The sequence below is a fragment of the Brachionichthys hirsutus genome, chromosome 16 (genome assembly GCF_040956055.1).
Source record: "Brachionichthys hirsutus isolate HB-005 chromosome 16, CSIRO-AGI_Bhir_v1, whole genome shotgun sequence".
NCBI classification, from domain to species: Eukaryota; Metazoa; Chordata; class Actinopteri; order Lophiiformes; family Brachionichthyidae; genus Brachionichthys; species Brachionichthys hirsutus.
Window position 1 is genome coordinate 1,797,896 of NC_090912.1, and position 11,276 is coordinate 1,809,171.

The following is an 11,276-nucleotide window of genomic DNA, read 5'->3' on the forward strand; positions in this document are numbered from 1 at the left end:
CTTGAGTTCTTCGTGGCCAGGCGGGGGGGTGCGTCAGGGATGGGGAGGGGGGGGGGGGGCACGGCGCATCGTCACGTCAACCCCAAACTCCCTTTTTAAAACGGTCCAGTCAAGTCATCTAAGGGGCGTGGCCTCAGTTTGAAGCGCTGCTGTTGGAGGAGCTGGACGTGGAGGCCACGGCCGTGCCCGAGGTTCCCGAGGAGGCGACGGACTTGCGGATGTGGGGCATGAGGAAGGGGTCGCTGGACAGCTGGTGCACATCGATGCGGTCCTCCTTGCGGTAGACTAGACAGCGCCTTATAAAGGCCTGGAGGGGGGGGGGGGGGGGCAGGAGAGACTTAGACAGATCAGAAAGCGACTAAAGGACAGACAGGTCGCCGTGCCGACCGTTACCTTAGCTTCGGGCGTGACTACCGGTTTCGGGGGGAACTGCACATCCGTTGCCTTCAGGATCGTGTTCTCCTGCAGGATGTCCTGCTGGGACTGGTTGTGTCCAAAGGGCTGGAGGAGGACAAAGAAGAAGCGCCAGTCAACTTTTGAACTACGCCTACGAAGCCGTGGCGTGTCTCTAGAGCGCCGTCCGATCTGAAGGGGGGGGGGGGCGTCTCCTACCTTGCGGCCGTACAGACACTGGTAGAAAATGACTCCCGCAGACCAAACGTCCACCTTGTTGGAGATTTTGGGCGGTTCCTTCCCAACCACGAAACACTCCGGAGGCAGGTACCTGCGGGGCAAAAGGGCAGCCGTGTTTCTTCACCCGTGCCCCCCCCCCCCCCGCTGTACAGATCTGGGCCACCGGCGGCGCCGACGGGGAACAGTCCCACGGCTTCGTCTCACCAGTACGTCCCGGCTCCCTGCGACGTCAGCTCCATCCCGTCCACGGAGTTGTAGCTGTCGTCGTCCATGATCTTCGACAGGCCGAAATCTGTGATCTTGATCTCCCCGCAGGCGGTGCCGTTCACCAGCAGGATGTTACCTGGGGGGGGGGGGGGGCGCAAAAGTAAGCCGCTTCGTCCAGTCAAAACCGCGACGAAGGAGCGAGCGGGCGGGGAGAACCCACCGGGCTTCAGGTCGTAGTGGATGATGGGCGGTCGGATCTCGTTCAGGTACTTGAGGGCGTTGACAATCTGCATGATGATGGAACGCCCCTCCTTCTCCGACATGAGCTTGTGCTGCTTCAGGTAGAAGTCCAGGTCGTTGCCCTCGCAGTACTCGAGGACGGTGCAGAACCTGAGCCACGACGAGGGAAGGAGAACTCGAGTGATTCGCTCAAACGCAACAAGAACAACGGGGGGGGGGGGGGCGACTTACGAGTCGGTATCAAGCGAGAAGTAGTCGTAGAGTTTAACTATTCGTGGGTGGTCCAGCTCTTTGTGGATTCTGTATTCTCTGCATGCATGTCTGAAACAAAGATTTCCAGGACTGATTTGAAATGGGGAAAAAAAAAGACAGAAGAAGAAGAAGAGAGATGCCTCGGCACTCACTTGTGGTAGTTTTCCTTCTTCTCATCCCTCCAGTTCTTGTTCAGCTGGTGGATTTTGACGGCGACGTACCTTTGTTCCGTCAGGTCGAACGCCTGGAAAACAAGCGCCTCCTCTCAGTCAGGAGAAACCGTTTGACGCTACATTTAACGCTAAATGGAAATGCGGCTGCCGTTTGGCAACCGGACGTCTCTAAGATGCTCCTATTTTTTTTTTTGAGCGGCTGCAAGCGACCGACGCCTCTTCGTGGCGCCCGAAGGACAGGACGTCTTCGCCGAACGAGTGGAAGGACGGAATGAGTCTCACCTTGTAAACTTCACTGAAACCTCCCCTTCCGAGGAGATGGAGCAGCAGGTAGCGGTCATTAAGCGTCGGGTGATCTTTGAATCTGCACGGAGGGAGAAAGGGGTCAGGCTGGAGGGAGGCCCGAGACAATGGGGGAGGGGGGGGGGTCGTACTGAGAATTATCCTCGTTGTGGATCCTTTTCAGCTCGCGGATGTGCAGATTCCGGACCCGCTCCAACCTCTCCAGCTCCGCCTGGATCTCCGCCTCCTCCTGAGGAGCCCACAAAAAGGCATTTACGAACTAAAATAAGAATAAAAGAATTCTGTGAGCATTACCTTCTTAAGATGGCCGAGTCTCAGCTTGAAGATTTCCTCTTGCTCGTGGTACTCCGCCTGCGACAACCTGCCGGGACCAACATCAAACTGAGTTTGCGCGCAGAGGAGGGGAAGCGGCCGCCGACGCGGATAAAGAGTCTCGTACGCTTCGCTCTCCGCTCCGTTGGTCTTGCTTTTGCGCTTGTTTTGCTCCAGGCTTGGGGGCGGAGTCTGAGCCATGGACGGCGGCTTGCGTTTGGCCAGCAGCTTCCTCTGCCTCTCGATGTCCTCCCGCTGGGAGTTGATCCTCTCTTGTTGCCTGAGGGACGAGCGGCACACAGAGGGGGACACCCGGCGTGAGACGCCGAACCCACGGCGGCGTCGCCGCGCGGTGAACGTTACGCTAAAACACGACGTTGCTCACTTGATGAGGTTCTGGAAGGCGTATCCATCCGTCCACTGCTCCGTGAAAGACGCTCCGTGTCTCACGGTGGTGAAATGTCCCAGCCGTAGCCGGTCCTGCATGCTTTTGTCCCTGCAGGCCATCTTCTCCTGTTTGGACTGGGAGTGGAGAGACAAAAGCGTCAAGGCTTTTTTTCTCCCGACCCCCCCCCCCCCCCACAATGATCGGACTCCCTCCAGCAAGAACGTACTTTCTCTATGAGCAGCTTCTTGGACATGGTCACGCACTTATTCAAGCGCTCCTTGTATCGTTCCAGCATCCGCTGCTGCTCATCAATCTGCCTCCTGAGGTCACAGTTCGCCTGGGGCGGAGAAGTGAAACGGTTTCAGGGGGGTGGGGGGGAGTGGGTAAGAAATGGACAGCAGAGCAGCAAGGATGAAGAGTAATGACATTAGTACCCGCAGCAAATCGTCTATTCGGCCCTCCTTCTTCTCCAGGTCCGAGTTCTTGTTGTTCTCCATCGCTACTAGCTTCTCGATGGTGAGGTCAGACTAAAGGGGACAGCGAGGACAAGACAGTCGTTAGATTAATGCTGGAAAGGTCGTCTCCGCTTTAAACTCCTTCAGCACGCCATTGTTTGACACGACAGCCGAGCGGCGAGCGTCCGCACGCCGGGTACCTGCGTGGCTTTGTGGAGCACGTGCAGAGACGCGGGCTTCAGCGAACACGCCGAGTGCTCCGCGTTGGCCGAGCCCACGGAGGAGGGGCTTCCCTGCTGCACCTGGGAGGCAGAAAACGGTCACCCAGTCAAAACCCTCCCCAGCACGCAAGAGCGCGAACCCGGAGCCAGTCAGAAGAGCTCCTCTAGACGCGCCGCAGAAGCGTGGAGGAAACGGGCGGCGGGGAAAGGTGCGCTAAACGCCGGGAAGGAGGCAGGAGACGCAGCGCGGAGCAAGCGTGCTCACCGTGACGGGGGGGTTGGAGAGGGAGTGCTGAGGGGAAGAGCGGGCCAATGGTGGGATTCCCCTGGCGGGGCCGGTGCCAGGACCGCCACCGCCCGCAAACTGACGGACACGTGAAGAGGAGAGGCGCCCGGCGTAAAGATCGAAACACAAGGGGTTAGAAGTAAAGCCCGAAAAGCCGCCAGCGGCGAGGCCGGAGGTCGGGGAGCGCTGCTGGGGGAACATTCGGGACAGCAGGAGCGTCGTTCTGCAACTCACCTCAAAATAGTCGCTAATTTTATGCCCCCTCGCACCCGCTTTGCCTAGAAGAGAGAGGCAACGCGTTCAGAGAGGGGCGAAACATTGGGGGGGGGGGCACGACAAGCGGACGACGGCGCCCGGACGGTCGTACCTTCAAAATGATCCGCTTTCCGTTTTCTGACTCGCTGGTCGTTCACTTTCTTCTCGGGAGTCTGTGAGGAAGGAAAGCGCGAACGCACCACACGCGTCATAAAAGCAACATGGCGGCTCCAATAAATCCCGTTGCACATGCCGCGGCGACCAACCTCGAGCTCCTTGTCGCTCAGCGAGCCCACGCTGCAAAGGCTCTGATTGGACGACTCGTTCTGGTTCGGCCCCGAGCCCTGTTGGGAAAGAAGCAGAGACGCGATAGAACAAACGTCCAAGAAGCGAGTGAACACGCGAGACTCGTAAAAGAGAAGAAGAGAGTGTTTGGAGGAGAAGATGCAGCAGTTTGAATTTTCTTTTTTGCCCCCGCCATTAACTCACGCCAGTTCCCTCGGTGACGCCCGTCACTCAAAATGGCTCACATCGGAATTCAGGAGACACCGTCCAATCAGAGAGCGACACTTAGTCATTCAGAGCACACTAGAGCGCTCTCGCTAACCCCCCCCCCCCCCCCCCTGTCCCTGAAATGGCTGAACATCAGGCATGCTGCTGGGGAAGTAGTTCCTCCCTCTGCCTGTCACCTTTAGATAATGTCAGCCATTTTTCTCTCCTGCTCATCATCATCCTCTGAACATTCTCTCTGGGGAAGACGCTTGGCTTGATTTAAGAGCGGACGCTTGTTTTTACCGCCGGCGCCGCCACACCGCTGTTTTGTCGCGTTGATCAAACTTCCTCAAAAAGGAAGTGCACCTTTTAACAATTTCAGCAGGCCCTCGTAAAAGACGTCCGATAGCTCTTTGTCCCCAAAAGGATATTCGCTCTCTTTTTATTTGTATTAATACTACACTGTTTATAGAACACTGGTGCCGCCGGGTTATTCAAGGTCAAAAGAAGAAGAAAAAAGCTGCTCTGACACTGAGGAGTGTTCAGACCATCAACCCAGATTTCTTTCTTAATCACCCGTTGACACATCTCTCTCACTTTCCACCTACACACGTCGCATCTCTTGTCATCCGGGGCGGCTGTGGCGTAACGCCGCCATTTTCTCTGCGGCAGCAGCCATGCCATGCTCCGGGCTCGGGCGCTGCCTACGCCTGGCACTCGGCCCACTGCTCAAAGATCACCTTCCACAAAGACAGCTTCATCCGAGCAGCAAACAAGCTAAAACGCTGCCTCCACTCACACCTGGTCGAGAACTATTCCTACATTCCTCCTCTGCCATTCCTCCTCCTCCCACTGCCACCCCTGTCCCGTCTGTGGCCTTTTGGCAAGCGTCGCGACTTGCATATACAAGCACTGCATCATGAGCCAGGGAGAGATGCCATAATCACACCAGCCAAAAAAACACAGACATAGCTCAACCTTCTCCAGAGACGGACAAAGAGTAGGAGAGGGGCCAAGCTTGCCCTGCGCAGGGCAAACAGCAGAGCGAGACAAAGAGAGGAAGAAAGGACAATCAATGAAATCAGCGATTAGGAGCGCTTTGACAGGAGACAGTCTCCACGCTCCGAGACAGCGGACTTCTGCCTCAACACAAACCTTAGCCACGCCAACCCCGGTAAAGCGAGCCTCCAACAGCTCCTGCCGTCGTGGGTCCAGGCTATGCAGTTCTTCCATCATGGCTGCAGAGACAAGAGCACAGATTAAGGGCCGCATCGTGGGGTCTGGTATATTCAAGAGGGAGTGACAGATCACTATTTCAACAGCGATGGTTGTTTGTGATGAGTCATGGCTGCTTTTAGCTATATGGATGTGGTAAATTCCTGTACTGAGTCATCAATAAGCCTGACAATAATGTTTTCCACTATCGAATGCGTTCATCAAGCATCGGCCCAACTTGAGTTCTCTGCTAAAACACTGACTGTACTTAAAATGTACCATCTTGCCCAAATCATTGCCCATAAGGGGGTATTAAATGTGCATCGTATAGGTAGGCCAGATGTGTGGAGTCATTGTCTAGTAGAATTATAGCATCATGTGGTAACACCCTGGCATTAAAGGCCTAAGCAGCATGGAGCTGGAGTTGTGAAAGGTCACCGGAGAAGGCCTGCTTAGTTTAGTCACCAGTAGAGGAGAGTGCAAGAATAATTACCAGGCTTGTGCAAAAGGTTAACGTTAAATTTACACTGATGCTAATTCAATCTACCTATGGCTTGCATATCCTTGAATGAATCAGTCAAAACTTGCAGCATTCGTGTCAATTTACGGATCCCGTTCAGCCCTAGATCTAATTTTACATTAATTATTCACGAGTGGGTTTTGCTGGCTAAAGATAACGACCTAAAGACATCAGGAAATGTTCGGCGAGTTAGCGTGCATAAATGAGCTAACGAGCGATGTTGGACATCACTTAGCATAGCAATGTAGAAGCTAACATTAGCCTGTAACATTGATGCGATTTTGTCAAATGTTTTCCCCAACAAGCCCAAAACATTTTTTTGTTAATATCTACACACCCACGGATATCCGTTAAACATAACACTGTTCCACCACACACAAAGTTGCTGTTCATTAGCGTAAAATTGTTTTACTAGCAGGATAGCTCGCGTTAGGCAGCTAGCAGGCTAACGCTAGCTCGTCTGTCAAAACGAAGCATCTTCTCGGCTGTGTTGTCAGGTGCCCGTGCCACGGCCACTGGCCGAAACGAGATGGCTGCTTACATATATTCTTTTTTTCAAATATCTAACTGGATACTTACTGCAATTCGGGAAAAACTGTCGGTCCTCCAGAGGGCCCGTGTTAGCCCTGAAACTATCCCCGTTGTTTCACCCCTGTGTTAGGCAGCGCCTCCCAGGCTAGGCCGCATCAACAGCCGCGTCCCTCGCGTGGTCGCTGTTAACGATCGAGACTCGAGAACGGGCGGTGTAGCTATAGGTAGACGACGGTGGATTCCCTCGGAGGCCGCGACAACTCCGGGTATCCCTAACCCGCCTTGCTGTACCCCTTCAGGCCGGGATTCCCATCACATCCTTCTTTCCGAGGACCGTACAGCGACTGTGTCGCGTACCTCACTCCACACAATGGCGACTCTCGAGATTCTGAGTTTCACCAGATATGAATTCTGTCTTTAGGCTAGCGTTACTTGCGCCTATCTTTTCTCCCCCCCCCACTGATGATGATGTGATGAATTTCGGGACCTGGCTTTCAGCTCGATCAAAACAAAGTTCGGCTCCTAGACGCCTTTCCTCGCGGAAGGGAATAAACCACTCTATTTCAGAAGTTGTGAGGTTCCACTTAAATCCAGATCGATTCGGATGCTTTTTTTCCCCAATGTAAACAATAATCAGCAAAACCTCAAATTTTCTCGTGAGATTATTCAAGTATTTTCACCTTCGTCCCAGTCCACGCCTGCCCCCAAATCTCGTCTGGACCAATGACAAATCCCTCTGTACACAATACAAATTAGAAGCGCCCACCCTCATCGCTACCAAAATGATCACTTATCAGAAACTGCCACAGACTGTACCTTTATCAATACATAAAATTAAATACAATTGTTAAACCTGATCAGCAAAACAATGTCTCATATAAGAATCGAGTGGGGACGGATTTATTTGACAAACACTTTAACACTAATAATAATAATAATACATTTGATTTGTACTGTGCTTTTCCAGGTAGTCAAAGTCTCTTCAGAAGCTGCATAAGTTAAAAACAAGGCAATAAAGAAAACAAATAGAGACATGAAGATAAATTGGACAAAAGTAAAATCAGACATTAAAAGCATTCTTAAACAGGTGGGTTTCCACTTTTTGTTTTCTTAAAGGTGAGGACGTCAGAGTTCCAGAGTGAGGGGGGGGGCAGCGATGGAGAAGATTCCGTCCCTCCCGAGGTTCGTATAAAAAATTTTTTTTATTATTTTGCACGTACAAAAATATCAACAAGTCATCTTAAAAAATGATACCATTTATTTCAAAATATCAGCTCATTAAAAACAGCAAGCAGAACCGTACAGGCGTAACTAGCCCTTTCTCAGATGACTGAACCCAACACGGAGAGTAAAGTCATTCCAGTTGGAGCTGGAGTCGCAGCAACATCATGGACTGCTGTCGGAGAATCAAGTCAGACGGGTCCTGTCCTCTCCTGCGTCTGGACCAGAACCTTTCGGTACTTGCACTGGATCCACACTCTGTACATGGTGAGCTGTTTGCCTCTGTTCACCTGTAGCCGCCTGTCTACCACGTTCTGCACTTTCTCAAGTCCTGCCTCGCTAAACATCCCGTGGAGGTCATCTGAAAGAAAGAAAGAAAAATAGAAGCTCAGGGATATGATTACATCATCTTTAATTATCAGTTATTTAGTTATCGTCCTAGTACGATTACCCTGAGTGAAGAAAAACACTCTCGTTCCATCACCTCGGACGTAGAAGTTTTCCGACAGACACCGCCCTAAAAGAAACGAAGAGATATTCATGATCGGCGAAGAAAGAGGGGAAAAAAGTTCTTTGGAAAAAGAATAACACACCCCTTTCGAAAAAATCTAAAACATTAATAAATAAAAAAAATAAATATAGGAAAACAATACAAAGTTTTTGAGGACAAAAATCCCAGACACAGAAAGACCAAAAGTTCCATTTGTAAGCATGGAGCCAGACAACAACAACAAAAACCATCACCTTTCTTGAAGCGCAGCTGTGCCATATCGTAGCGTCCGTAGTCCCTGAGCAGCATCACGCCTCCCGGCTTCAGCAGCCGCGCTAGCCTGCTGACGGACGCCTGCATCCTGAGACAGGGCGGAGCGTTAGCGTGGCCCGCGCCGCATTCGCCGCCTCGCCGTTATCGAAAACCGGAGAAGAGAGGAAAAAGACAAAGCAGGAAGTTCTTACTTGTTGGGATGCAAAGCTGATAGCACGAAGATCAGCGCTATGACGTCAAGGCTTCCGTCGGGGACCGGGTAATCGGCTTCCGCATCACTCAAGTCATGGACAAAGGCGAAGCAGCGTCCTGGGTCGTATTCCGGATTAGTCTGATGGCAGAATGAAAATATTAATTCGTCCGTTCGCCCCGCAATCACAGACAGGAATGCAGCTCATGGCGCTCACAGCCATCCTTCAGCTCACCTTGACTAAGTCCACAGCGGTGCTGGAGAAATCGCAGCAGTACACAAAGAGTCCCGGGTCGCTGGGGGAGGCGACACCGGAGTTAGAGATCCCGACAGAAGATCACGGAACAGGGAATGTCGACGCGGCGACTGCACTTACTTGTTGGTTTTCAGTATAGGGAAAACCGTGTTGCCAACGCCGCAGCCGACCTGCCAGACAGACACGAATTCAGAGGCGTTGACGCCGGTAGCCGAAGCGGCGAAGGTTCGCTCGAGTATGTGGAGAGTTTAAGTGAGCAAATAATAATAATAATAAAAAGTTATCCAGTCCGGAGGTGATGCTTAGTGTTTGTTCTGGAATAAATACATACATAAATAAATATACTGGGGATTCACAGCTTATTTAAAAGGATCTGTTAAATAGCTGGAACAAGATCCGCAGATCGGAACGCAACAGCGAAGACTTTTGCTAGACGCTTTACATTCCAGCGCTGCTTCCGCAGTCGAGAGATGGACAACGAAAGAAGGAAATCATGGAGATTAACTTCCTGCTTTCGGTGGCTGGGCTCAGCCTCGGAGACAGGAAACGGGGAGAACGTCTGAACAACAGCTTGGAACATCTTGGATTCGCCAGGCGGTGGCGACACACACAAGCTGGTACGAGATGAAGAGCAGAAACGTCCTACAACTATCTCGCACCTCCAGAATGCGATGTGTAGCAGAGGATCCAGGGATTTCACCATTGCTGTGAGGCACAGCTGCAACTTCCCTGCTTTCCGGCTGACCCTCCGGATTAGTCCACCGACGGCCGTCGGCGCCGGAGGCCCGGGGATGGGCCGTCTCGTGGGCGGGACGACGCTGCGGCGCCAACTCCGGGAATTCCGTGAAGAGCCAGTGACGGTCTTTGAAGAAGCGATTGTCGTGGACGGCGTAGAAATCGTTCCAGTATTCGTTTGCGCGACTGTCGTATTCCTCTGAAGAAAAAAACAGAAAAAGGCAGTCGAGTAAATGTAAATTGGATTCCTTCTATTTAGAGGCACTTTTTCCAAAGTGGAAGTCGTTGTGCTCTTTATGCGCGACAATAAGAGCCCAACCTTGTTTCTCTGCCGGCAACGGCTGACTGTTCTCCAAGACTTTCTTCTGAGCAGATGCTTCTTGTTCCTCGGTCCACTCCACGTTGTCCCTGTTGACGACAGAAGCCTCGTCTTATCCCAAGTGGAACAGTAAGGCACAACAATCCTGAGATGCTCCACGTTAAATGTCCTCGTGAGATTCTACTAACAAAAACAAATCAAGAAAAAGAACTCCAAGCATGTTGCCCATGGTAAAATTACAGAATAGAGATTTCAAAAATGTAAACAATATCATCAGGTATAGAGTAACTACTGTTACTACTAATAAATGATTTTGTCTAATTGAAAACCAACAAACTATAATACTCAAATTTGGAATTTCAGAATTCAGAAAACAGAAGAAAACACTTAATTAAATACTTTGATTTTTAAATACCCCTACAATATCGAGACATTGTTATTGTCTGCTAATACATAGCATTTCACGGTAAATCATTAGCATTGGGTGAAAATAACATTTTTAATTGATTAATCTCTCTATCAATGCTGAAAAACGATCAATACGTGACTATTAATTGTTACTTATTCATAGATTTTTCAGTGGTTCGAATCAGCTCATCCGTCCAGATCTAACTGAGCCCGGTCGTGGACTGATGCTTCCCAGCCAACGCGTCTTGTGTGCCGCTGACGGTGCGTGGAATACCAACCACGCGTTGTGCTGGAAGACCTGCCGTGGGTCCGTGAGGAACCGGGTCCCGAACTGAGGTCTCTTCCCGTGCCCGGTGGCGGAATCTAGCGGAATCCGTTCATTTTCACCGCCGCCTCCCGTCACTCCGGCCCCGACATGGGGCGCCGCCATGTTTCTTGTGACGCGCCGGAAGAGGGCAGTGCTGCATTCAGGTGCATTCAGGAAAGGTTTTATTAGGAATAATAATAATTAATAACATAAATAGACATTTGCACGTCGTTTCTTGTTTGATATAACAGGTGTAGCGCATCTTATTCGTCACTGTAACGCATCTAAAAGCTGGGCGAGTGGCTATTATATTATTTAGTTTTTACAGAATCTTAATATTTACTATTTCTTTATCTGGCTTGCCGAAGAACACGTCGCATGTCTTTTTGTAAGCCTTATTATCGATTTTTATTCCGAGCACGTGAAGTATACATGCTTCTTGTCCAGATGTGGAGAGATGTATGTGACGTCATCAGACGCCTTTCCTATCGAACTATGTGCGCTTTCGCAGTTTAAAACTTTTTAAACTTTTTAACAGCTTCTCTTCCGTTGAGCGGCAGCGACTGTTCATATTTAGTCACTAGGGGGAGACAT

The 11,276-nt window shown here is 51.0% G+C and overlaps 2 protein-coding genes across 2 annotated transcripts; both read right to left on the reverse strand.

Annotated features, from left to right (window-relative positions):
• Positions 1-133: 133 nt before the first annotated feature.
• Positions 134-5,453, reverse strand: tlk2 (tousled-like kinase 2). The gene is made up of 20 exons (XM_068750381.1): positions 5,373-5,453; positions 3,992-4,069; positions 3,838-3,898; positions 3,705-3,748; positions 3,450-3,548; positions 3,164-3,265; positions 2,943-3,035; positions 2,735-2,845; positions 2,506-2,642; positions 2,248-2,400; positions 2,103-2,169; positions 1,940-2,037; positions 1,788-1,869; positions 1,485-1,576; positions 1,312-1,401; positions 1,061-1,230; positions 838-976; positions 613-724; positions 394-501; positions 134-307 (listed from the first exon to the last, which is right to left on the reverse strand). Exons 1-20 carry the CDS (start codon positions 5,451-5,453, stop codon positions 134-136), a joined length of 2,091 nt encoding a protein of 696 aa, XP_068606482.1.
• Positions 5,454-7,724: 2,271 nt separating this feature from the next.
• Positions 7,725-10,805, reverse strand: mettl2a (methyltransferase 2A, methylcytidine). Its single transcript, XM_068749913.1, has 9 exons — positions 10,654-10,805; positions 9,968-10,056; positions 9,573-9,847; positions 9,034-9,083; positions 8,893-8,953; positions 8,659-8,798; positions 8,449-8,555; positions 8,156-8,221; positions 7,725-8,065 (listed from the first exon to the last, which is right to left on the reverse strand). The coding sequence occupies exons 1-9, from the start codon at positions 10,803-10,805 to the stop codon at positions 7,896-7,898; spliced, it is 1,110 nt and encodes a 369-aa protein (XP_068606014.1). The 3' UTR covers positions 7,725-7,895.
• Positions 10,806-11,276: the final 471 nt, after the last annotated feature.

Bases quoted from the DNA above. Each gene is read 5' to 3' on its own strand.
- tlk2 (XM_068750381.1), bottom strand. From the start codon at position 5,453: ATGATGGAAGAACTGCATAGCCTGGACCCACGACGGCAGGAGCTGTTG. The intron at 977-1,060 runs GTGGGTTCTCCC...CCCCCCCCCCAG, and splicing joins CCACTACGACCTGAAGCCCG to GTAACATCCTGCTGGTGAAC. The intron at 308-393 runs GTAACGGTCGGC...CCCCCCCTCCAG, and splicing joins TAGTCACGCCCGAAGCTAAG to GCCTTTATAAGGCGCTGTCT.
- mettl2a (XM_068749913.1), bottom strand. From the start codon at position 10,805: ATGGCGGCGCCCCATGTCGGGGCCGGAGTGACGGGAGGCGGCGGTGAA. The intron at 10,057-10,653 runs GTTGGTATTCCA...TGTCGTCAACAG, and splicing joins GTCTTCCAGCACAACGCGTG to GGACAACGTGGAGTGGACCG. The intron at 9,084-9,572 runs GTGCGAGATAGT...TCTGTCTGGCAG, and splicing joins CTACACATCGCATTCTGGAG to GTCGGCTGCGGCGTTGGCAA.